The sequence below is a fragment of the Borostomias antarcticus genome, assembly GCF_949987555.1.
Source record: "Borostomias antarcticus genome assembly, chromosome: 18".
Lineage (NCBI taxonomy): Eukaryota > Metazoa > Chordata > Actinopteri > Stomiiformes > Stomiidae > Borostomias > Borostomias antarcticus.
In genome coordinates, this window is record NC_140251.1 from 9,839,504 (window position 1) to 9,866,942 (window position 27,439).

Here is a 27,439-nt window from a genome sequence, read left to right on the forward strand (position 1 = left end):
ACTTGTGCAGTGTAGATCGGTGGGTTGAATTTGGTGTCCTTGATTTTGGTGTGCTGGGACTACTGCCTCTTGTGGTGCCAACAGAGAGATGCAGGCCAACATTGTCGGGAGGGAGGGAGTGATAACCCAACGCTATACTAGGTGCGCTGGCTTCCAGCCAAGCACAAAAAGGCAGCAAGCGAAATTGAGCCAATCAACTCGCTGGTCACAGTACAACATGAGCCCAGTTTATAATGAAACAAGCTTTTGCCACCGTGCTGCGTGGAGGTGCAAGCCAGCCACAAACCTACATAGATAAGATCAACTGAAACCCCAATGGCAGTAGCTGCCATGCAAGGTGCTAGCCTGCTCATTGGGAGCAATTCGGGGTACTTGCACAAGGCCACTTCGACATGTGGACAGGAAAAGCCGGGATTCGAACCACCGACCCTACGGTCATTGGACGATCTGCTCTACCTCCTGAGCCACAGGCACCCCAAACTGAATTTATACTTTGAACTTTATTTTGTTGAATCTAAAATAAATAAAATTGATTTATGTATTTTTTTCAATTGTCATTTAGTAGCTTATAAAAAATTCCCTGCTTACCCCCGACCCCCCTAGCAGTTCTGTTTTTTTCTCTGCTCACGCATCCTTCTCACCTTTTTCACCCCTAACCAGTTTGCATGCCTGACTGATAATTTATTTGGCACATCCCATAAGCACCTGTTGTTTTGATGAATCAACACTTCTCAAACAGAATACCACCTTTGGCTCCCCTAGTGGAGATTTTAAAGGATTGCATTAAATTACACACACACTACTGTGTGCTTACTGTGTGCGGACCCAGCTTCTTGAAGTCTTATTACAGTAGCTGTCATAATTACAACAAACCAATCACTCCTCTGTTGTAACATCTACAACGCTGTAGACTTTCATATTCATCAAGATGGTTTTAATCCCACTCAGCCATCTGGAACCTTCTGCACCTCTTTAATGTTTCTTAATTTAGCTAAGATTGTGAACAGAACATATTTACAGCAGATTGCTTACAAAATCAAGAATCTATTATATGTCCAGCGACGGTGATCATTTCCACAGTAGTATTTTTTGTTGCATGCATTTATGGAAAACACCAGGCTCATGTTCAGTAGATTCCATGTCTAATTGACTTGACAGTTTTACAAGGAATGAAGAACAGCTTTATGAAGTACGGTATGAATATGAAATCTGAAAGTATGAATAATAACATTGAATTTATTTCACACAAAAATACAAACAAATCAATGAGGGACAACCATTTCCCCCGTGGCTGTTACTGGTCAGAAAAATGCCTACATTTTCGCCCTCAAAAATTGTGTCCTAAGCCACAGAATCAAGCAAGACAGAAATCCTAACACATTGCAATTGTTTGTTATTGTAATGCTGTTTGTTATTGCAATGTTCTTTGAGTCCACTTTCTATGGTAAATAGTAAATGGACTGCACTTATATAGTGCTTTACAATGGCCTTTCATTCACACATTCATTCACACACCAATGGCGGCAGCTGCCATGCAAGGTGCTAGCCTGCTCATTGGGAGCAATTTGGGGTACAGTGTCTTGCCCAAGGACACTTCGACATGTGGACAGGAGGAGCCGGGATTCGAACCGCCAACCCTACGATCATTGGACGACTCGCTCTACCTTCTGATCCACAGCCGGGGCTGTGAAAGGTGTAGAAAGTGTCTTGTTCCTTCATTTTTTTGTCTGTCCATTTGTTTTTCTTCAGGCTATAAAAAAAAAAATACATGCAGACTCCTCATGTTTTCATAGACAGACCAAAGGCTCTTTCTGCCTCTTCAACAAGGATAACTTCTTTAGGTGGGCAGATCAAGGCTTTACATTGGACAGGATTACAACTGTAACCCCCACACACACACCAATTATATTTTCAACAGTACAGTGTTCGAAGTAAGTCAAACAAACTTAAGTGCTGTATACTGTGGCTATATAGGCTACCGACAGTATACAGGGCCCTATTTTGTTGTAGTAAAACTGGTCAAATTGGAGTAAAATGTACAACTGTAGCTAACGGTCTGAAAACTGTCTCCTGTGGAATTTTCATAATGGTATCCCAAAAAGAGATTTCGTTAACAATGCGTACATTATGGCACAGGACATTATATTCTTGATATTTCAGACTTTTCTTGTAGTGATTTCCTCTTTTTGACATTTTTTCCCTTTTTGTACTGTATTCACCAGCAAAATAGGTCCCATATTATACAGCACTGTATCTTAGCCTCATGAGACCATCCTGATGTAGAGCTGACATTCTTTTTCAAACTGAAGGCAAGTAGGCTATCTTATGGCATGCTACCAACAATATTGTATTCACATAAATGTGAATTCCATACCCCCCAAGAGGAAGAAGTAAAAGGAATATCCTCCTTTAAAGCCTGGATACATCTTAGATATACCAGTGGGACTTCTGACCACCGATCTCACATGATCAAGTGCGCTACCCCTGGCTGTAGCTAGTCTGACTATATGGACTAAATCTAATGATGTCAATTTACACAATCTTTATCATCCTCGTCATCACCATCTTCGTCTTCCTCACCCATCGTGACCTGTAGAAGAACACACATTTATGTGTGATTGGTTGAGTCAAGCATTTGCATTTCAATTGATTTTTTTTTTTTTTTTTTTTTTTTTTGCGTCCGAGTGAGACTGTGACGTTTACGGCATTTTAAACATTTCTAACATTTTTACTTTCTGATTTTTAAAACAGGGCCTGATGTGAGCCCCTATACTTATCATAGTGAGCGTGTTGCATACAGTGATCACATATTGCATTCTGGTGCCCAAAACTTTGATCCGAATACAGAATCATTTGACTTCATTTCAATAAAAAGCATAATACTTACCATTATGACATTAAGTAAATGATTGTGCAGGACTGTGAGGAGGCAGCAGAGGGCATGGTTGTATACTCTCGTGTGAAGGATCGCCTGCCACGCCTATCCTCTGGCTGTGCTGGAAGCCCCTGACGTGTCAGCAGCAAGGACAATTGAGGCAGTATAACAACATTAATCCAAACCAAGACTTAATTAGTCCATACAAGCCCTGGAAGTCGACTTATAGTACTTACTGTGTGTGAGGTATGATCAATTTGCACAATAGCATTTTGTGTTGCATACACTATCAATGGATCATATATTCCATATCTAATTGCCTTGTCACTCCCATTTCCATATAGATTGATAACAAAGTAACAGACTCTTATGATCATCAATTGCTTTGCCATTATTTAATTAGTATATTTGTTAGTTGAATACCTCACACCAATTACATCATCCCAACAACATACATTTCCCATTGGGACAGCTTTGGGCTGCATCCACTTGTAGTTATGGATGGGATTCAGGGAGAGCAATGCACTGAGCATAACAAACAGGAGTGGCACCGGCAGGCCTAAAGGAACACTACACTAGTCATGTTGAGCTGTATGATGTTTGTTGTGTGTAGAATATGGCACCCTGTACAAATGTTCATGTCTGGGTTGTTCAGATATTCTCATGTAGGCCTACTGATCTTTAGATTCAGTTAGTAAAACCATTTTAATTACCCTGAAATGCCATGGGTATGTTGTTATTTAAGAACATGTTAAGACATGCAGTACTCACAGTCATTAGGGATGTACTACAGTATTGAATATGCCTTAATCTATTTTTGTATAGTGGGTTTTGTTAGGAGGTTTAATATACTGTGTCAGCAGTCAGCCAACCAAAATGTACAAAACAAGCAGACACAAGTTTTCATGTTGCAAAAGTTTTTCTTTCTTTCTTTCTTTTTTTTTTTTAAGGAAATAATGCATTCAGCCATAAAGTGTATTTGGGGTTGTGTTTTAATCAGCAGGCTCCCACCACGAGCTGCCGAAACCAAGCAACACACAACCAGAAGCCAACCAAAAGAAAAAAGAATGATACTTCATCTGGCGGCGTTCAGGTATTTGTATTTGTATTTAGGTAAGTAGATTTCTTAGGATGCGTTTCATCTTGTAGTATTTGGTGTCTTCATGTGTCTGGTGCTTGGGTTTCGGTGTGTCGAGGCTGCTGCAGATCAGCGGATCCACAGCTCCTGGTCCTGCACACTGGTTCATGAGACCTGATCTCGACAAGCTGTGCTGAAGGTCTGCACCCATATTGGGGAAGACCCACAGCACACCCTCTCCAGACCGGGGACCCAGTGACCTGCCCTTGGCAGCAGGGTTTTCAACTCCTCCTCTTCCTCCTCCTCGATACTCCTCCTGTTCTCCTCCTCATCACTGATGAAATAAAGAAAACATTACTACTGACCTTCTATTGACTTATATTAACAGTTCCAAAACCTTGAATGTCTACAGAGCATACCATAGTGATTGTATCTTTTCTTATTAAACGAGAAATCACTCATATTAATGAAAAAATAACTTACTAAAAAATACACAGCAAGCAGACAGAGTTGGGGTTCCATGAGTGACCAGTCAAAAGGTCACCTCTCCTAAGTGAATAGGAAGAAGAGACAAATGAGAAATCAACAAATTACAAAGTTTGGCACCCCTGACTATCCAAGAGAAGAGACCGTCACAGCAGTCACTTCCTGCAATGCATCCAGGCTTTGTTGGTTTACGTAAAGTGAATCGGCTTGCTCTGACACATTCTAGTGATGGTGTGTACCTTAGGATGATATCATACATAAAATGCATTAGAATATATACACTACAAAGTATGAATTCAACCAATCAAGACAAGATCCAATCATCAGGGAAATGAAACTCACCCCAGAATCCTTCGGCAGAGGAGTACCCTCAGCAGGATAGAAAGGACAGATCAAACTCTGTCGCTTCCTTTTATAGCCCAAACACTCTCCGCCCCCTCCAGCCACATGACGTCAGCTCCCTGTGTGACAATACAGTCAGTTTCATTTCCAGATAAACGAGAGTTTCATTTCTGTTCTGCTGCTCCTCAGACAGGCATGTCTGCTTGTTCTTATCGCTGACCTGTCACAGTGCAAACAACCCATAATATATGCAGGTTCATCATAAGCCTGCCAGCCAGCCATTTTTATTAAATCAAATAATTATTCATTCATACACTGCACTGTAACTTTTATTCCTGTATTTTATTTTTCCTGCATTTTATTTTAAATGTCCTTTTTTGCATTTCGTTATGACCATTTATGTTATGTTGCACTTTGTCTTGATGCTTTTAATGTCTCATGTAAAGCACTTGAATTGCCTTGTTGCTGAAATGTGCTATACAAATAAACTTGCCTTGGCTTGCCTTACTACCGATACTGCTCTGACTCTCTACGACCTCCCTATGGAGTCATGCTTTTCATCCGTCTGGATGGTTCTAACTTGGAGCCCTGGAACTCACGGCCCATTCAATCCAGGTGAAACCAAATCTGCAATACTGAGTTGTTCTTATCTCAAATCCACACATTTGCACTTGGGTTCAAAGACTACTTCATTTAGTGTGTGTGTGTGTGTGTGTGTGTGTGTGTGTGTGTGTGTGTGTGTGTGTGTGTGTGTCTGTCTGTCTGTCTGTCTGTCTGTCTGTGTCTGTCTGTACTACACATGTTCCTTCCAAGAAATAGAAAAATCAGTTAATATCTATCCTCTATCACTACTGACACAGAATATAGGCTACACAAATATAGATTTAAAAAGATCACACCACATAATTTCAGTTGTATCATTTACAGTTTTTATTTTTAGTTTTGTTGTTTTTTGTACAGGAAAAAGTTGCGTACTGCTTTATTTTTGAATAAGGGTTTATGTTTTTACTCAGCAGGCCCACCCCTGGAGCCGCCGAACCAAGCAACACAGACAACCAGAAGCCGACCAGGGAAAGGGTAAGTGGAGAATAGTTTTGGTAGCTTTTTGTTTTGGTTGCTTCTGAAGTCTAGGTCTTTTGGTTCGTGGTTCGAGGTCAGTGCGTTGTTGTAGCACTGGCTCTGCACGCGCCACTTCCCGCCGTGTAGGTATGGGAATACAACACGTTGGCCTTGTACACAGGTAGCACTCATCGCACACTGCACCATGGACACACACAGACCAGGTCAGCACACACATGCATGTGGAGAGGCCCACCGCACGCACGTAGGCTATGCGGTGACCCCACTGTAGCACGCAGCGCTGCGACCGCAGCCATACGCTGGTCCGGCGCAGGGGTGCGACGCATCACTGCCTGTCACATCCAACGCGTCGTGTCCTCATGACAGGACGGCAGAGGAAGTGACGTGACCCTGCCCTTGGCAGCGGGATTTCTTCGCCATCTCCTCCTCCTCTTCGCCTTCTCTCCTCACTGTGGGAAAACAAATTGTGGGGTGAGTTTAGGACTACTATAAAGCTGTTGGCTTGATTATTAAGGAGTCCCACAGCATATGGCAATGGCTGAAATTATTAGTTTTCTGGCTAACTCATTTACATTTGTTAAATGTTGATCAATGTACATTGTCCCTTTTCAAATAAATACAATTGAAATTTAAATGGATTCTATATTTGTCATTATTAGCATATTGTAGCCTATAGTTAACATATAGGCTACAGTGTGAACAAGAGTTCAGATATGTGGAATGTTAATTTCATACTTCATCTCTTTTGGAGGTTATGATTAAGGCCTTCAAACTTACACAGATATGGGTTGTTCCCAAGAATGCCAAATTACAGCAAGCAGATAGAGTGGGGCTCCATGGAGTGATGTCTCCAGAAGTGACCAGTTAAAAATTCAAGGTCACAGTCCTGAAAAACAAACCAGTAGAAATCTTACAAAGAAGACAGATGCAATGTGTTCAGTAGTTTCAGTTCCTTCTAGTATGACTGGCTGTTGAATTCTGAAGGACACTTCCTTGAATTCTCTTGTTTCTTTCATGTAATCAAACTATTTACTGCACAGTTAAATATTAGTTATAATGAAAACGTATATTTTACAAATGAAAAATGACAAATGACATACTCCCGCACACACTTTTTCTCTGCTTTTAATCTGCCAACGTTTCAGTTAGACCTTCATCAGGACTGATTTTTTTCCCCTTCTGTATATGTTACAGTCATACAATATATTTAAATACCATTTAAATATCTAGTCAATCAATATGTAATCAACTCTACAGTATACCAGCCCATGGCTGTTATGGAAGCAAAGTACAAATTAATCATTAAGCTTTTTATCAAAACAAAGAGCCAACTCACCCCATGATTCCTTGAGTAGGGTCGAAACCACCGCAGGATAGAAGGGACAGCTCAAACTCAGTGGATGCCTTTTATGCTCTAACTGCCCCTTCCCCCCTCCCACACACACGCCCTCTATTCCCCCCCCCCCCCCCCCCCCCAAAACACCAAAGGAAAGCACCTAATAACCCTCAGCAGAGAGCGAGTGTGTGTGTGTGTGTGTGTGTGTGTGTGTGTGTGTGTGTGTGTGTGTGTGTGTGTGTGTGTGTGCGTGTGAGGGAGAGATCAACCCACTCCTGTTTAGTTTCAGTTTCCTTTCCAGAAAAACATTTCATTTCTGCTCCACCTCTCCTCAGACAGTCTTGTCTGGTTTTGTTTCTGATCACTGACCTGGCACAGAGCCAGCTGGCCATAAAACCTACCACATTTAGCCATGTTTAACATGAGCACACCTCCTCTCTGATAAGACCAATAAGACAGTCAGATAAAGAATATGTTTTTGTTATTAATTGTTTCTGTCATGTTCTTCTTTGATCATATTTATTGTAGAGTTATACATATGGCTGTATGTCATGCCAAAAAAGCATGTTTGAATTTGAATAAAACAATTATCATACAATTTATTTAATTCCTAGTCCATTACTAGGTTCGCGACCAGCTATGAAACTGAGAGAAGTAGTTCATTACTACAGTTAGGGGACAAAGCTTTCAGTGTACATGACATTTACCAGGCTAACTACTCCCTCTGGTGGAGTCATGCTGCCACCTCATGATCTGTCTGACATGACTAGCGGGCTCACTGCCCAGGCCTTTCAGTTCCCTAAACTAAGTCTATAAGGCTCCTGGAAGGTACAAAGATGTGTAATATTACAATACATTTTGCGACAACACGAACAAGGATCTTTTTTGTCACACAGGACAATATTCCAATGGCTAGGCAAATTTACAGATGACCTGACTTAATGAGATTTGCTCCAGGGTGTCACGACAAGAGGGCGAGGGCGCAGAAAAACAGAAGATAAATTCTGGACTTCAAGATGTACCTTTAGGTTTGATGGGCACAAGTCTAATCAGTGATATAAATGTCCCAGAGATCAACACATGTTTGAGTGATTTTAATGCAAGCTTGCAGGTAGTTAATCCCCATAAAGTTGAGGATCAAAATATGAAGATACATCCAGATAGTTTCCTTTATAATAGCACTGTAAATAAACAAGGTGTGAGCTCATGCATTGCCTTATCTTGGTGAATAAGAGGTCTATTTACATAATTCTGGGCATACTACCAACTTTGCCTTTGTACTGTGACCTTTCAATGCTTGTACCTGGACACACACATACACACACACACACACACACCGGCAACTCTTAATGATTATTTTATCTGCTTCTTAGGCCTACGGGCCTCTATCAATTCTATACAGCAAAAACACAATTGTTACAGATTCATGGCAGCCCCAATCTTCTTCAAAACACCACTTAAAATGTGTATGTGTACTTCAACAAAATTGTAACAGGATGTTAAAGATGGGCAGGATGTGATGTGGTCTGACAGTGCTCTGAGACAGGGTGGGTGTGTCTGCCAAGAGAGGTTTCCAATCTCAAGTTCCTCAAGTCTGGGTTCCTCAGATCTAGAGCAGACTTGCAAACTCTGTAGTGAAAAAGGTGACGACATACAAAACTAAAACCCTCTAGATTCACTGAAACTACCATGGTTAACATAAAAAGGGTGACTGTAGCCAAAAGGTGACAAGTTTGCAGGTCTGCTAGAGGGCTTCAGAACTTCATGCCTTTCATTACTTTCGTTACGAGTTAGGTATGCCTAGGTAATGAGTTGTTTTAGGTAACGAGAGAAACAAATAAAAAGAGAACTGTCCCATTTGTATACAGTGAATTTATTTATTTAGACCTTTCTGTAAAACACAATTAGGTAGCACATCATTTCAAAGAGTGGCAGCTCCATGCAGCTTCTCAAAGCATTGGTTGGAATGTATGCCCTGTGTACAGTAGTTACTGGGCAGGTGTGTTTGTGTGTGTGAGTGAAAGGGGGAGTGTGGGGTCAGAATAAGCATCAGCCATCAAATACCAGAGCAAGCTCAGCCAATAGCAAGTGCTGCTTGAGTCAAAGTAGGTCCCTTAGCTACACTGCAGACAACGGCCCTGGACCAATACCGAAGAGTTGCAACCCCCGCTCTTATTTATCTTACCCTTTCTAACACTTGCCAGAGGCATGCTTAGGGAGGGAGAGGAGGCAGGGAGCATGGCTCCAGTATTCAAACGGGGGCAGCGTCCTGGTCGTGGGAGCGCTTGCTCACACTGGAACAATCTGTACTCACATCCCCTGTGGTTTCCGCTCCCCACCGCTTATATCAGAACACATGAGGAAACTCCTTATTGCATAATGTTGTCCCACTAAAACTAAAACATCAACGCTAAAGCATCAGCCTCTCTCTGGGGAGGAGAGCTGCTGCCACAGTATCAGATAAGAAAGGATTGGACAGATTGCCAGGAAGTACACCTGGGAGCCAATGATTCCCAATGGCTCCGTCTAGTTCCATTTCTGGGAGTTCCCGTTTGCTCCACACTTTCTTTAAAATCTCCATATTCAATATTCCTGTCCAATTCTTCTTTATCTCATCCTAGAAGCTCCTGCCCTGTCCAATCCAGAGACACTATAGCAATGGGAGTTCGGACGCAGCAGTGAGAAGGGACGTGCCAGGGGGCTGTGGCCCAGGTAGACACAGGTACACAGACACAGGTAGACGTTGTCCACAAACAAAACTTAAAAACAAAGAACATAAAATCAAGCCCTGTATGAGTGGTCATGGGCAACTTCTACCTCCTCCAGCTGAATACCGTATGGGGAAGGAGACGGCTCAGGAGAAATACAGCTCCCATGATCTTCCTCATTGTTGACATGTCTCATTGCTGCCATTGAACTGAACATGCAACTGAAAGCCTCATCTGCTGCCATGTATGAAGGAAGGAAAATAAGGACGATTAAAGGGGCCATGTAAAGGGTTAACAATAAAGTAATAAAGAAAACTAAAAGAGAAAAAAAAGGTTCCAATAGGTATTGATTGCATTGTCCACCAGTTCTGTCCTTTCTACGCACACAGGTGCTTGGAGATCAGACATTTCTTGATTGAATGTCTTGATCTTTCTCCCCTTCATCTGTTGCGGTCTTCCTCTCCCTCCGTTTCTCTCTCTCCAGTCAGTGTATTGTTTGGAGTTAGGTACTGGACAGCTCGTTGGATAGCCAGTCCAGGCCTTCATAGAGCCCTGTGCCCTGGGTGGCGCAGGTCGCCTGCACGTGCCACTAATGGAGCGAGAAAGGAAAGAAGGATAAACATGGAGGATATATATATATATATATATATATGCGTGTGTGTGTGTGTGTGTGTGTGTGAGAGAGAAACGTACAGTTCTGCTACGGAGACTCTGTAGGCGTAGTTTGTCTGTGAGTTCACTGACAGCCATGGCGTTGGGAAGGTCCTGCTTGTTGGCGAACACCAGCAGCACCGCGTCCCTCAGCTCATCCTCTTGCAGCTGGACCGACAGAGGAACCAGTCAAATAAATGCAGTTGGCTCACTACTACTATTTAACATAAAAACCCATCCTAAAACAGCAAAATCATTATAGTCTCTCATCTGTGTTCTGAACACTTGGACGGACGAAACAGACACTTAAAAGTAAACCTCAATCAATATACAAACATTATGTATATAGTCAATAAAATACCATCTTAGAGAGCTCCTCTGCAGACTCGTCCACTCTTTCTCGGTCGTTACTATCCACTACAAAGATAAGGCCCTGCAGGAAAAGAGGAGCAAGGGTGGTTAGGAGCCTCATTCTAGTCCAAGTGGGTTTCAAACTCTCTCTTCAACCTGGAACCCAAAACAAAGTCTTTAGGTATTCAAACTTAGGACCCCAGGTGATAGGTCACTGGCCAATAGACGGCAGTCACATGATCAGCCCGCCAGGAAGAAAAGAGAGCTAGCAGTGCCCTAGGGTGTAGACTTTGGGGCCTATAGCCTCATGCCCAATATCCTATGTCTGCAGTGTCCTGGGTACCTGTGAAGTTTATTTCTCCTCTAACTAACCCAAAATACTATATGCGCCTGCATACTAATAACATAGGAGTTGAGAAAAGTAAAATGTACTTCTCTGTGAAATGTGCGATTGGGCAGGGCAATATGGCCTAATGGTAATATCAAAATGTGTTCACAGGTGGGATGATTCAATTTCTATTTCTTTATGTCTCTAAAAAAAGCTTTTAAAAAAACAAATCCATAATTAAAAATAATTCTCTTCACACACAAAAATACCACTCATCTTTCTTTGTCAAATAGGCCTAAATGTGTTAATACATGTTTATGTTATGATGTGGCCTACTTATTATGAGAATGAAAAAACACCTCAAACAATGTGATATGATGCTAGGACACGATGCTGCTATAGTGATTTGTTGTTTACCAAAGGGAACAGGACTGGTTGGATCACCTCTTATCTTACACACACAATGTTTTGACTGAGATTTGTCACGCTGCCACTTCTTGCAGCAACTGTCTTGCGACGCACTTTGAACAAGACAGTGGTTGTGGTTTTCTCAACATCTTTGGTGCTCTTTCTGGAGATAATTTCACCCTCATGGGAGGCAGAGGTTTCACCACTTTTGATAGAATGCTTACTACATGGGCAAAGGCTGTTCAAGATTGTGATTGGTGGATACATTTTGTGCATGTGTTGTAATGCAACTGGTGCATGGACTGACAGATAGCGAGATGCAGAGGTAACATTATAATAAACACTGGTAGAGAAAAAAACGATGATTCTTGTGATTAGACATATGCAAAAGATAGATTCAAATTAATAGAGTTCACGCGATTCATTGCCCAGCCCTAATGTGTGTGCGCATTCACCTGAGTGTTCTGGAAGTAGTGTCTCCAGAGGGGTCTGATCTTGTCCTGGCCACCCACGTCCCACACAGTGAAGCAGATGTTCTTGTACTCTACTGTCTCCACATTGAAACCTAAACAAAAGTGCACACAAGAAATATTGGGACTAATTCTGAAGATAAACTGATATGCCTGGGCCTGTATAGCCCCATATGTGACGCTATGTATGCCACTTCGCTAATATAGCGTCACAGCTCCTTCCCATAGGAGAAAGGGGGTAAACGGAGTTCCGGGGCACGGGAAGGTATCCACATGATCCTACGGATGTCTGTAACAAAAACGGGGTGTAAAAATGCTAGGCTGGGGTGAAATAACTTTTTAAACCGATTCCTGAACAGACTGTGACTAACATTTTCTAACCCGAGAAAAGCTGAAGGAGAAGCATTGAATATAGTCACAGTCTGTCAAACAATCGGATTTAAACGGTTATTTCACCCAGCCTATCATTTTTACACCGCGTTTTTTTCTTTTCTTTCAGGTATCCGTAGGAGCAGGTGGAGCAGATACGACGTCGGGAAATAGGCAAGAAGTGCCCTGGAACACCTTTACCCCCTTTTTACTATGGGAAGGAGGTGTGGCGCTTTAGCGAAGCGTCATACATGTAGTGTCCCATATTGGGGCTAGGGCTGCATTTAGGATATCGTAAACACCATATGTGAGCGTTCTATGAACGAGGATAACTTTGTCCATTTCTCATTCTGACACTTAACTAAATTCTAACCTGAGATCCAAGAACGTATCGAGTAGTGGGCCAATGCGAAAATAGCTAGACTTTGTGAGAGGGTTGTTTGAGGTAAGTTTGTATGCGTAACGTTACGTATATCTTACCGATAGTTGGGATGGTGGTCACGATTTCTCCCAGTTTCAGTTTGTACAAGATAGTCGTTTTCCCTGCTGCATCCAACCCCACTGTAAAAGGCCAAAACAATGTTTAGGCTAGCATTTAAATCGGAAATCTCGGCAAGCACTGGCTACTGCTATCGCGTTGTGGCCTCTGCAAAAAGATGACGAAAGTTTGTAGCTAGCCACATCTCGTCCCCACTTTGTTGATATAATACTAGCTAGTTTAACTATACATAGCATCAGACTAGAAAGCAGGAACATATTCAGAATTTCCCAATAGCTGTTTTGTCATTTTGTCCTGAGACTTGAATAAAGTCCGTTTCACTTAAAAATCGCAAGAATCTAGCTAGCTACACTGATTAGCTAGCTATCTCGCTAGCTCGTTTGCTAACACGACTTACCCATAAGAATCCTCATCTGTTTCTTGCCAAACAGTCTAGAAAAGAGTGACGAGATGGTGAGCCCCATATTCTTATTAATTTGGGAACCTTTCTTGGATGTTACTGGTATTCTTTCAAACGCGAGTCTTTAGCCCCGTTTATGAGCAGACAAGTGGGAGAAACACGAGCACGGTTCTGTCCTCTGCTGCTGCCACGTCCGGGGCCAACGTGGAACTCACAACGTCATATGTTTGAATAAACTTTATGAACAACGGGGTGAGCAACATTTTGGTCGACTAACGAAATCGAAGAATGCGCGTTAAGAAGTTCTGGAGCTTTTAGTCTGGAGCAAATCTTCTGAAAAAATAAAAATACGATAATGCATGACAAAGAAGTCTGACAATTTTATCTAGCAACCGCACAATATTCTCCTCACTGTCTGACACCATGGATCGCTGTAGTAACTATGAAATGCCCGTAGAGGTCTCTCTAACACAGTTTCTCGCACTAACAACCGACCCCCAGAAAAGCAGTGTTTGTGAGTGGTATAAAATACAGGCTGTAACAGGCTCTGGTAGGCTAATAGTAGTAGCACATTTATACATTACATTACATTAAAGTCATTTACGACCCTCACTCACCCTGAATACGTATGAAATGTAGGCTACAGGTCATATCCAAGGAGAATTAGCACCGTCCAAGCTGACTCATAGTGATTTATAGTGCCAGGCAGGGGATTCATGATAGCGGCTTGTACGAAGGACTTCCTGAAGCGCTCTGTCGAGCACTGTTGGAGGATCAGTCTGCTAGCCTACTGAAGATGCTGCTCTGCCTGACCAGAATGTAGGCTGGGAGACACTGTATGGATATGAACTAGGCTATAATCATCCCCATAGGAGGAAATTTGGTGTTTCAGCAGTGGGATATTCCAGCAAACGGTTGGAAATGCAAAATACAGAATAGCGAATACGCATGAAAAGAAGGAATACAAGCATACAATTGTGTAAAATATAGAATATGTAGGCTACATACATACATCCAGACTGTAAGATATGTGTATAGTAATACTCATATACATACATACATACATACATACATATATGCACACCTCCACAACACTCAGGATTCTGAACGCTCAGGCACTGTTATAGAGTCTGATGTCCACTGGCACAAAGGAACACCTGATCCGCTCTGATTTGCATCTGGGTGGGATGAGCCTGTGGCTGTCCATGATGGCTGGGTCAGCATTCATCTCTCCACCACCACTCTCACTGACTCCAGGCTGACCCCCAGGACAGAGCCAGACTGAACCCTAAACAGAGCTAGGCTGACCCCCAGGACAGAGCCAGGCTGAACCCCCAGGACAGAGCCAGGCTGACCCCCAGTACAGAGCCAGCCCTCATGATCAGTTTGTCCATTCTGTTGGCATCCACAGCCTTGATGCTGCTGCCCCAGAACAAAACCACATTCAGCACTGTTCTACACACATCAAAAGGGGAGAGGGAGCATCCAAGCAGCCAGCTGCTGGTAAACACTGCCACCAGCAGCTGGCTGCTTGGATGCTCGCTCTCCCCCCTGCAGAGACACCGTCCCAGCCTGAAACAAAGGTTCACAACCAACAGGCCAGATATGAAGCAATATTGTGAGAAACACTGGGTGAAAGTAGACATGTCCAAAGGTGTGTTGAAACTCACCTGTATGAGATAGAGAGGGAAGAGTTCCTGCTGGTTTATCTGGATCCCTGACAGGACAACAAGAAGTAGAGCTGTGGGGAAATAGGAAAAAGTGAATGAATGAAATTAAATTGAAGAGGTTTTGGAGGTGTGTGTGTGTGGTGGGGGGTATTGGGGGCTGTAGCAGTGGTTGAGTGGGAGTGTGGGTCGGGCTCCAGAGGGCAATTGAGCAGGAGACCCTGTATCAAGCCATTTGAAAAACAGATTTAGCACACTGCCCGGTCTTGGCTATCCGCCTTTTGCCAGTTGGTCTGTATCCAGTGATGATCCTTATACCATCCCACACCTCTCTAATATGGTAGGTTAGGTGTGCAAGGGCGAGGCCATAACAGAGAGATTTAGCCTATATGGAAGTTTGCCTGGGTTAACCGTCGGAATGGCATTCATCAGCTAAATGTGACTAAAGAGACAAAAGAGGTTGTAACTCTTATCTGTTATCAGGTGTTCAGGTGTGCATGCCTACTAGGCTACCAGAGACAACTTGTTTAGGCTGTCAGTAATTTGTCACAAAAAGTCAGCACATATGGGCTGTCCACCCATCCATACAGGCCTATTAGGATAATCTTACAGAACATCATTATTTGCGCATTTAGTATTATCATAGTATCATTGATGAAATCACTTGGATTCTCCAGATATTCAATGTGTAATGCCTGTCGCTTTTGATAAGGACATGTAGGCTATGGCAATCTACATTCCCGCCACGGGATTTCCCCCCCTCTCCCCCCTCTCTCTCACACACACACACACACACACACACACACACACACACACACACACACACACACACACACAGGTGGGACTTTTTCTCTACAGGTGGAGTTTTTTTGCACGTGACTTAAGGTTCAAGCAGTCACTCCGTAGGTTCACTGGGCGGGCTTACTGTTTGTTTCAGACTGGTTTATGAGTTTATAGCCAACTAAGCCAAGCATATGTGCAGCTGCAGCTCATGCATAATCACTTTCGTCCGGGTGACGATCCAAGGGAGGGTGCACGCTCAGAAAGGCTCGGTTGCCTGTGATTAGTGGATCAACTATGGACTCTTTCAATGGAACTTTAAATGCCACGCAGGTAAGAAATTGTCACAAGTGGAATTCAAGCTACCCAGAAGGAGTACAATTGTTAGACTACGCTGGGCCTAACCAATGACTAGTTAAAGTTTTGAAAATAAACGAAATAAATCTGTCTTTTCTTAATTCAGGTCGAAGCTCTTTCCGTGGTCTATTTGGTTTCGCTGTTTTTCAGGTAAGCCGGCTGTTGGTAAGTTTATTGCATAGCCATGTGAGATATAGGGCCATGGTTATTAGGCTACATGAAGTCAAACGAAGATGAAATAATCTTCTGAGTAATCTTAGACTCTGTATTCTTTGGGAAAATACTACTTCAAATGACTTATTTAGGCTACAATAGCTGCCCTTCCTCACATTATATAAGTGCGCATGTCAGGTCAAACCAGTAGAGTGACTTGGTCATGTTTCCATTCTGATCAGAGTTGAGCCAGTGCTGAAAACTGCTACAATTTGTGCAGTGATCAAAATCCCCAACCTCTTGGTGGATTTTACTTATTGTAACGCTCCAGCAGAGATTCAACTAGAAAATAGCCTGGTTTTACTGATGCAAGGTTTATGTTAGGCGAGTGTAGGCTATGCCTATCTGTCCCAGCTTGTCCAATAGCCAATGTAGGCTACAGGATTAAAAAAAAAAAAAATCTGAATCATGCTAGTGGGCCGCGAGTGATTTTGGGCTTAATTAATTATCCACTGACCTGACCCTACCCACCCATAACCTGACACGACAGATATTTGGTGCTTCGCATGGAAACCAAGGAAACTGTTTGGAAAAGGCCAGGCACTTTCAAAACTATTTGATCGGATGAACCATCTAAAAAAAAATGTAAAAATGTCTATCACGCGCTAACTTCAAACGTCCCTTGCTGTCATAAACCAACGTTGATTGGCGAGATCGTTTTTTGATCGGGCTCAAAAGTTCTCTCTCTCTCTGATTTACGAACAACGTGAGCTGGCGACATCAGGATGGTCTCACGAGGCTAACCCCCCGCCCGGACTCTATTTTCAGCATATTATTTACTGGACAGCTCCCTCGCCACTAGACTCTAGATCTTAAACTATCTGCGTCATTCTGCTCTTTTTTCAGTTTAATCGGAAGTTTTTCCGTCCTGGTGGTTTCTATTGCAAAGTGGAGGCATCTGCAGCAACAGGTAGGTCAGTGCATGGAGGACGTTAGTGCAAATTCTTAGATGTAGGTCCTACGCCTACCCTATCCACATTTTAAACATGACCAATAGAACACTAATAGGCCTAACACTACACATGTTGTTCTGCGGGTTACATAGTAGAGGACCTGCTGCTACAGAGAGGAACAGCTTTTCCTCTCCATCCATCTCCCCTGTCATTCATTATCATGGCGCGACAACTGTGGAGCTTACTGTAATGTTACCTCAGATACAGATGAAGTTAGTCCATAGGCCTTCTTGCCAGTGAGTCAGATGAGAACTCTGTGCCTTATCTACTCCAGCCATGGCCGGAGAAGCACATATTGGCTACGAGTGTAGGCCTACTAACAGGTGCAAGAATAAAGAGGCAACGCACAACCAGTGCAGACATGCTGTTGACTTACAGGAAAGATACAGGGACCTCAATTTACCCAGCCTGCAACAATTGGTGGCTGAGATTTTTGAGGCAAATGCACTGTGCTCTACGTGTAGAATCTCTAGGTTAACATGTGCTCAAAGTGTGTCCTTTCATTTCCAGTGTTTTTCCTGGCCCAGAATGAGTCTTTGGGGGGTGATGCACACAGATTTTTTGGGGGAAACCTCAGTTTTATGCCGAGTAGCCTACCTGCATATATCGTCGTTCTGTCGTTCTGACTGAGCTCACTTTTCAATATTCGGAAATTTCCCGACATGACACAAAATGAATATGAAGCCAAAAAGTTTAAGATACTGATAACCTGTCTATTAATGATCTCGATTAGGCTACTAGTGGTCCAAACCATGGACAATGCAACAAAGAGTAATGGGCTGCACTTGAAACAAGCTATAAAACACATTTGGAGAGGATTTGAATTGCTGTTTTTATTCTAATTTTTTAGCATTTTGGCCCTGGTTGTTTTCCCTTGGCTCTGGCTAAAATCTCTTTGGGGGGTGCCAAAAATTCCTCTATGCAGGAAAAAACGTGTATTTCATATTTATATTGTGATTACTCTGTAGGTCCTTCCCCTGGTGCAGCTTACCCTAGCAGACTTCCTGGCTGCCCTCATCCTCATGTTCACCAGCAGTATGAACTTCATCCAGCCTGGAACAGCCTACTTCAACCACGCTGTAACTATCTGTGAGCACGCTCTGCCGCTGTCACTGGTGAGACTCCTTCAGTTCCAGAAACACTACACTTGCTGAAATTACTAGATCTTTTCAAATTTTACGTCACCCCCCAAAAAACGGTAAGATCATTACTGCAACACCTGGATTTTACTAACCTGACACGCCGGATGGTTTGAAACAGAATGTGAGCTTGTGAGATGGTCTCACGAGGCTAGGATCCATAGAAAAGTAGTGACTCTGCAAGTAGTAGTGACTCTGCAAAACTAGCCCCCATTAAGTTGGTTAGCCTATAAAATGTAATTTTCAGTTGGCCTAGGCTTTACCGTTTTTATATGGACATTTTTCATGAGTCACCAGAGCAGTGAAACAACATAACCTAGGAGGGCCAACAGTACTGCATGTCTAAATTATACTTCCCTCCATAAAAAGTCACGCTTAAGGAAGTTAGCAGAATCTCACTAAACACCAACGGTGTTCTACTTCCTACTGGTATGAATTGAATTAAATGAGATGAATAAATGTGGTCTGTGTTTACATACATTACAACTTTATCACAGCAAAGTTTGTTTAAAGTCAGATAGTACAAGTTGTGCCCTGCCCATACTGTAGCTGGGTCGTTGACTGCATTGGTGATAAATTAGTAGAATAATTTGAATCTTGATTTTGCAGACAATGAAATGAAAATAAACCTTTTATTGAATTTTTTATTTTACTGTGTATCCATTCAATTATAAACATTTAACTCTCACACTCCCTCATGCTGTTTCTCTCTCTCGCTCCTGCTCTCTCTCTTTGGGATTCAGATGTTTTACTGTTTGTGTTCTAGATGTTTTACTGTGTGTCATCTCTGCTGGTGATGCTGTACGCCTGGGAGTCTAAGCATGCGATGGAAGGATGGAGGGAGAGGCCAACAGATGCTGAGGAGGTGAGGACCAAAGACCCCACGGTCCGTCTCTGTCATATACAGCTCCCCCAGTTGGATATACCACCCCATCGCTCACGCGCACACGTTCCTCATGCTCTTTTGTGTTTCTCTCCACCTGTCCTCCTCTTCCTTCCTCCTGTCTGTTCACAGTCCCACTGTAGACGGAGAGTTACAGCTGGTCCTTTATATGCGGTTGTGTGGTAAGTCAGACTTCAAGTTCACGTCGTTCATCACAGGGCTGTTATACTCGTAGTACAATGAAATGCATACTTGAGAGCTTCTCACATACTGTAGACAGTCGGTTATAAATAAAAGGGGAAAAAACAAGTTATAAGATTAAAGAATACAGTGGCTTTAAGGCATTAGCTTCCCGCCAAAACAAAAATTTCAAATGCCTGCAATTTTCTGTTTTTTTTAGATATCTGCAAATGCTTTTAAAGGGTTCAACATGGTAATGCCCTCTTCATGTTAAAGTGAATCAGGTCCCCCTAGATCGTTGTTGTACAAAATGATAAAACTTGGAACTTTGTGGTCCAAATTTATTTTCTTTAAATGCCAGTTTCTCCGCCATCTTGGATTGGATTTCTTAGCTTAGCACCCTATATGTAGACATGCACCAGACACGTACATGTTGAATTTCAAACCGATTGGCTTTACGGTTTATGAGAAGAAACTTTTTGTAGGTTTTGCCAAATTTTCGACCTGCAGATGAATCCATCATGGCGGAGACTAATTTGTTCCCCACAAGGAATGACATAAGTGTTCCAAGATTAATTTTCGTCCCACAGGGTGGATAACCAGCATTGTTTGCTAAATTGCTTATCATAGGGTCCAATCGTGGTGACTCTGTGGCCTGGTTACTCATGGTCTGTAGTTTGGACCTGATGATTTTCAGCATTTTTGGTCCAAGACTTCAAGAATTGTTCAAGCATTTCCAGGAGATACTGTATAATAAGAATACTGAACATAACAATAGTAGCAGCAATATAACAATAGAAAACAGAAAATACAACCCATTCGTTTCAACCTCATAATTGGTGTTTGTGTGTTCACAGGTGTATTCCAATGCTGTTGTACCTGGTGTACGTGCTCACCCCATTTATAAAATCCTCCCCCCTGCTCCCCCCATTGTCAAGAACAGAGGACAAGATGGGCGAACCTGGCATGTACTGCACCAGGTGACCCCCCCCCCACACACACACACAGTTTGGCATTGTTGGTAATCTGAAGGGAGGCAGGGGGGGGGGGGTTTGTGAAGTCTCACGCCCCTGTCTTTCTCCTAGCTGTATCCTCTTCCTGCACATCTGGAGGGATCTCTGTGCAGATGATGTGAGTGTCTACGACTCAAACACGAAAGCAGCTTCAATGCACAACCCGAGTTCTCATTCAATCCAAAAAAAGGTTAAAAAAAAAAAAAAATGGTTGTAAAAAATGGTAAAGGGAACCATTTTGAATTATGTGTTACAGGAAAAGATCCATGACCTTTTTATACGAAGCTTTCTTTTCTTCAGTGTGATACCGGTGCTTTTGGGCTGCACTGTAAGTAGCACACAGTATATGTCAATATAAGTCATATATATCTCTATATTCCTATATATTCAAGGTCAAAATGAATGTAGAAAAAGTCTGTATTACAAGGTACTGTAGTTGTATTCATGTAATGGTGAAGATGGTGTACTGTGAGGGGTTTGTGTGCACCCGTGCAGGTGTTGTACTATAAGATTGGGCGCCGGTATCGCCGGTATCAGGAGGAGGGGCTTTTCCTGTCCAGAAAGGAACTACAAGGAGTGTTTTCTTCAGCTCGCTACATGGTGCTGGTCATCATCGTCTGCTGGACACCAGGTAAACCCACATTTATATCACACACAAACACACATTTGAATTCTTTATTCAGGTCAGCATTTTTTTTAAATACATTGCAGGGGCCCAAATATAGTTCCATTGCCATCATGTTGATGGGTCATTTAACAAGTGTCACATTTTATAGATATGAACAAGCATCTAGGATGTACACAACATGCTAACATGCACATACATACACACACATACATATATAATGGTATAATATACATAATAAGGATATACAGTAAGCATACAGAAAATACCACTAACAACAGGGGAGTTATGGGTACAGAAAACATCCTCCAAATGCAGTGGCTGCCAATAATGGAGGAGATTGAGCAATATTTAGCAGTCCGCTTTGCTTCATACTTGGTCAGCCCCATAATCCATCCAATGCCAAATATAAACACAATTAGCTGACACTTGTAGTCTAGCTGTATAATGGCCTGTACCAGCGGCCGGTACTTTAGCTGTTTAGTGAGAAACGCCTCTTCTAAACTACATGTAGAGTCAAAAGTCCAGCCTACTTCCAGCAGGAACACCTTGCTGTGGTCCTCATCAATCACAATGACATCCGATGAATTAGCAACATTTGAAAATACTGGGGTCACTATGTTGGAACATTTGCAGTTTACAGTTTCAAAGGGGAGTTCTTATGATTTACAACAAAGGGTTTGAGTGTAGATGATATGTTCTTGGTTATGATATAAACAATTCTATCGTGTCTGGCACACACACACACCTCCAAAACCTCTTCAATTTAATTTCCTTCATTCCATTTTTCCTATTTCCCCACAGCTCTACTTCTTGTTGTCCTGTCAGGGATCCAGATAAACCAGCAGGAACTCTTCCCTCTCTATCTCATACAGGTGAGTTTCAACACACTTTTGGACATGTCTACTTTCACCCAGTGTTTCTCACAATATTGCTTCATATCTGGCCTGTTGGTTGTGAACCTGTGTTTCAGGCTGGGACCGTATCTCTGCAGGGCTGTCTGAACAGTGTAGTCTACGCCTGGAGGCGCCGCAACTTCAGAGAGGCCATCCTAGGAGAGAGGTTGCCCCTGATACAAGCCCCCCTGGCCTTCTTCGACCAATCACTGTCGGGACTGAATACCTGACCTCAAACCCTGACCTTTGCCCCTAGAGACAACTGTAGATGGAATTTGCTTGAAGGCAGCACTGATCTGTGTTCAGCCCACCCTCCGCCAGACACTGACTTTGACTATAAGAATGAAAATGTAGCTCTGACCTGAGATCAGAGCGGAACAAGATTGTCATCCTATTCCCCCTGGATATGGAGATTGCGGACTGGAGAGAGCAGAACATATGGATACTGACTGAAAAGATGCTATATGGAGCATCCAGACCCACGGTGTCTTTGAGGACCACTGTGGTATATGTTCTTTCTTATCCTTCGTGTCAGTAGCCGTCAGGCTCTACAATCGGACAGGGCGGGCAAACCCTCCAGATCTGGAGAGCTGGAGCTGATGGGGTGAGACCCAGGGACTCTATGGACTATGCACTTTTGCACTTTGCACTTGGACTCTGCACAAATTGAATTAATTATTTATTCCTGTTTTTTACTCTCAAGTATTGCCTATATCCTATTCTATACTTTTCTGTTGCTGTTCTGAATCCTGAATTTCCTCACAGGGACAAATAAAGATTTTCAATTTTCTCCTTCATGTCTCGCATTTTTCATAAAGAAGACAACAAATTACAAAAGTTTACAAAGCACTTTCTCAATGTAATGTGGGATTTGGACTCGCCCCTTCCTAAGTGCAGCATCACCGAATGGTTCAGTAACCTGACTGTCGGGATGAAAAACCAGGTCTCCCATCTGGTTCATCCGGCAGTGACGATCATTGGGGCCAGACAACATCCCTCCCTGCAAGGCACATCAGGTTATCAGAAAATCTCCTCTGACCACATCCTCCACTCTGAGTACCAGACGGTATACCCTCAATAAAGACTGGTACCTGCTTCCTTTAAAGCTCAAACTAACTGAACTCTTTTGCCATGGTTGTATGGGCAGAGTGTAATGTTGGTTGAGTGTTTCTGTATGTGATGCTACTGTATTGTGTTTCATGGAACATCTCTTGTATTTGATGCTGTACAGGGCCCATGTGTCTAGTGTACTTGATGTTTCTGTTTGTACTTGATGTTTTGGTTTGTTTTTTCGCTGGTACAGCGTAAGCGAAGTGTGGAGATGCAAGATTAGGTTTTGTGCGTGGCGACGCACCAAAGATAGCAAATGTCCGGTTGTCACTCCTTCCCTCCCTTCCTCCGTTCCTCCGTTGGGTTGTTGACCTGCAGTTTTATGTTGCTACCACAAGAGGCAGTGTTTTTTTGTGTATGGCTGTAAGCCAGCGCACCTACCACAAGAGGCAGTTTTTTTTTGCGTGGCTGTAAGCCAGCGCACCTACCACAAGAGGCCATAGGCGTAGTTTTAGATATGGACGCTATGGACATGTCCATACCATAGAGTAGCCTACTTTTCCCCCCTCCCTCCCTCGCCTCTGTGACCCAGCGAGTGCCTGCCTCAAGAGCTCAGCGCGCAGCTCACAGCACATCGAGCCTCGACTGTCGGCAACAGGAAATTTGATTAGGCAGCAAGTAAGATTTAAGTTATTGAACAATAGGGAATAAAATATGTTGTATACAGAGTTGTATCAATGATAATAGTTTGCGTCCTACTAAATGCCTATGTAAACTGTAATGTTAGTGCTAGCTGGTGGTGCAGCTAGTCAAAGCTAGCTACTGTAGCTATTAGCTAAAACGTTAGGTCTCGTAACGTTTGCTGAGGCAGAGATAAGGTGCTGTAATGTTGTCATAACAGTTGTCTTTAGCTAGTAATCAGTTTTGGTATAACCGTTGCAAACTCCTAGGTTTGAGCAATGACTAGCTAGGTTCACTCGCCCACTGAATTGCTTAGTAGGCTAAACACACGAGACGAGACGTCTGGTTTGTTTATGCAATTCAGTTCAATAGTCCAAGTCCAGCGTAATTATGTTCATATTTAATATGCTACACAGAATAGGCTGTAGGCTACATGGAAAAGAGTGTCTCATGTCTGCAAGTAGTTTGATATTGTCAATCATTTCCCTTTTTATGTGAGTGGAGGGAAAAATGCCACCAGAAAAAAAGTGGACATTAGAATTTTTAGGGGGTCAAAGCAACAGAAAGGCAGGATCAGGAGAGGCAGGAGATGCATCAGGGTTACAGGTGAGATTATAGTCTGACTCAACAGATGTAGGTTTTGTGGATAAACCTTGTCATTCGTTGTCACATTGCCCAATCAACGGCGACGGAAATTAATCTGATTCGGCCACCACCCAGATTCAATCCATTACAGACATTTTGTGCATGGCTGTAAGCCAGTGCACCTACCACAAGAGGCAGTGGTTTTTTGTGCATGGCTGTAAGACAGCGCACCTAGACAAGAGGCAGTGGTTTTTTGTGCATGGCTGTAAGACAGTGCACCTAGAATAGCGTTTGTCCGGTTATCACTCCCTCCCTCCGGTCAATGTTGACCTGCATTTCTCTGTTGGCACCACAAGTGCAATAGTCCCAGCACACCAAAATAAAGAAGGGCTGTTTTCGAAACCACATACTACTATACTGCATACTGGATACTGCATACTCTATGTACTGCATACTGTACAGATTTTTCATAGCAGTATGCAACGGCTAAATTGATTCATTTCTGCAGTATGCTAGCCCAGTACATCGCATGCATGATTGTAATATGATGATACGAGACAGATCAACTGGACTCATTTTGGCTCTCGTGATTGAAATATAAAATGACACAGACATGAGATCAACTGGACAAATTTTATTGAAATTATGCAAGTATTTCAAGTATTAGGCTACTGTATCGCTTTGAGATCTGTTTCAGATGTAAAGCGCAATATAAATATAAGTAGGCTATTAGATGTATTAAAGGGAAACGTTTACGACCAATAACAGCTGGCCATTAACATGATCATAAATCCATCAGATCGTGGTTTATCTAAATATTTAAGAGGACCTTATGAAAACCGACTCGCATTTCGCATGAAACAACGTAGCCGTTTTCGTCGGTGATTGTTTACTTCCACGTTTCCAATGAAAAGCCGGTGTTCTGAAAAGTTAATTCACGGGTAGTGCATCCTATCAGGCAGGGAATGTCTATCAGAATGTCCTACGACCCATTTTATTGTGCTTAATTCATGGGTAGTGCATCCTGTCAGGCAGGAATGTTGATATACATTTTGACATTTCCTACCTGGCAGGATGTGCTACCCATGAATTAAGCACAATAATGGGTCATAGGACATTCTGATAGACAATTCCTCTCTGGCAGGATGTGCTAGGCTACCCATGGTTTAAGCATAATATAGGCTAATGGGTAGTAGGGCATTCTGATAGACATTCAGGTAGGAAATGTCTATCAGAATGCCCTATAGTGTGCTTATAGCGCATCCTGTCAGAAAGGAAATATCTATCATCATCATTGCCCATGGCATCGAGAATGTCTGGTTCGGTCCCCCTGGAGCTCCACAATAGTACTGTATGTAACCTGTTATGTCACAGTAGGCGATGACACATCCTGACTCACCAAAGAGATGAGCACGTGTCATGTCTAGTTAGTGTGTGACAATGCACGTTAAGGCATGTGATGAAAATCTTGTGAGGTTCAAAGATAACACATTATCACTGTTGCGAGGGCAGTCCTTTACACAGGCACACACACAGTACGCCCACATGTACACACACGTTTCTCCCTCTCTCCCACTCTCACACACCAGTGTACTTCTGTATCCCGTTCTCTCACCTTCCCCCTCCTCCCTCCTCTCAACCCAGCCTACAGTAAACACTGCCTCTTGCAACAGCGGTATAGTAGCCTATAGGTGAACTCGGTCACTTTCAAGGCTAAGGTAGTTTTAGCTGTCAGACACACATTAATACAGGGTAAAAGCTACAGCTAGAGTTACAAGCTAGGGGGGCTGTAGAATCCTATATTATATCTGAACTATTACTAAACTAGCCTAATCTTAATCTAATCTAATCTGGCCCTTCTATGGCCTTATTATTAAGTGGACTACAATAACTAATGGGACAGAGGAACAATAAATTAAACTTGAATACAATAAAATAAACTCAACTTAAATACAATTAAATAAACTCAACTTTAATACAATACAAAGCCAGAGGACTGGTGGAAAGTCAAAGCGGGGAGGTTATGTTTGTTATGTTATGTTATGTTATCTTGTTGGTAAAAAAATTAAAAATATATATATATATTTTTCACTTTGTTTATTTACTATTAAGTTAATTTTAGGACAACTTTGGAAAAAAAAGAGTTAAAAGTTTTCTGATTTTGAAAGTGGCGAGTGGCCACCTTAGCAATCAGTCAACTACAAACATTCATTTGGACTGTCCTCCGTGGTTTGCTGTTCAGCTATAGAGCAACCAACATGAAGACTTCAGACATTCCAGAGGATCATCGCAGATCACCATTCTCACTGTTCTCTATATATGTTTGAGTATCATTATACTCAAATGAGTATATGCATGTCAATACAGACTGTATGTATGTATGTATGTACAGTATGTATGTATGTATGTATCCAATATCTAGGCATACTGTATATATATAATTTTTGTTCGCTTCTTCTTGCAATTTCTCTTGTAATTTTCCTTGTAATTAAATTTGATCTATCTATCTATTCCGCTGTACCTTTCGCACTGCTACTGTACTTTTTTCCACTGCTGAAACTGCATCGCCCCCACACGGATAACAGTAGCCTATTAAAGTATATCTTATCTTATCTTATCTTATCTCCCGCTATCTTCCACACAAGAGGACAACGTCATCCTGATGACGTAGGCCAACCTTTCAGAACACTGGCACATCATCATCAATCAACCTGTCATCCCCCTGTTTCGGACATCCCACGAGCTGGTACCATTAGACATAGGATTTAGAATAGGGATTTAGCTTAGATTTAGATAGGCTACTGTAGTGTAGGTCATTTTAGTATAGGTTTAGCACATGATTTTGCTTTGAATTATATGTATATTGTTGTGTTTATCTTATTGTTTTAGTTATATTGAGTTATATTGTATATATTGTAGGCTATTAGTAATTGAGTTATATCGTTTCCCCTGCCAATTAGCTATTTGTTGTCCACTTTTAATTGATAAGGCAATAGAAGGGCCGTCTGGTGGTGGTGGCCAGCCCCTTTAGTTTAT

The 27,439-nt window shown here is 42.4% G+C and overlaps 2 protein-coding genes and 2 long non-coding RNA genes across 4 annotated transcripts; 1 reads left to right on the top strand and 3 right to left on the bottom strand.

The window, feature by feature from the left end:
• Positions 1–3,849: 3,849 nt before the first annotated feature.
• LOC311320814 lies at positions 3,850–4,843 on the bottom strand. Its single transcript, XR_014630854.1, has 3 exons — positions 4,782–4,843; positions 4,437–4,502; positions 3,850–4,287 (listed from the first exon to the last, which is right to left on the bottom strand). It is a non-coding gene; the product is annotated as an uncharacterized lncRNA (long non-coding RNA).
• Positions 4,844–5,693: 850 nt separating this feature from the next.
• On the bottom strand, positions 5,694–7,270 carry LOC311321016. The gene is made up of 3 exons (XR_014630858.1): positions 7,198–7,270; positions 6,639–6,747; positions 5,694–6,310 (listed from the first exon to the last, which is right to left on the bottom strand). It is a non-coding gene; the product is annotated as an uncharacterized lncRNA (long non-coding RNA).
• Positions 7,271–9,067: 1,797 nt separating this feature from the next.
• LOC311321066 (ADP-ribosylation factor 4) lies at positions 9,068–13,572 on the bottom strand. Its single transcript, XM_084452949.1, has 6 exons — positions 13,379–13,572; positions 12,963–13,043; positions 12,099–12,208; positions 10,918–10,989; positions 10,599–10,724; positions 9,068–10,494 (listed from the first exon to the last, which is right to left on the bottom strand). Exons 1-6 carry the CDS (start codon positions 13,443–13,445, stop codon positions 10,408–10,410), a joined length of 543 nt encoding a protein of 180 aa, XP_084309075.1. The 5' UTR covers positions 13,446–13,572; the 3' UTR covers positions 9,068–10,407.
• Positions 13,573–16,150: 2,578 nt separating this feature from the next.
• LOC311320875 (uncharacterized protein) lies at positions 16,151–22,317 on the top strand (the record flags this gene model as incomplete). The annotated part of the gene is made up of 7 exons (XM_084452743.1): positions 16,151–16,161; positions 17,245–17,308; positions 18,320–18,466; positions 19,257–19,376; positions 21,062–21,197; positions 21,996–22,066; positions 22,165–22,317. 7 exons carry the CDS (start codon positions 16,151–16,153, stop codon positions 22,315–22,317), a joined length of 702 nt encoding a protein of 233 aa, XP_084308869.1.
• Positions 22,318–27,439: the final 5,122 nt, after the last annotated feature.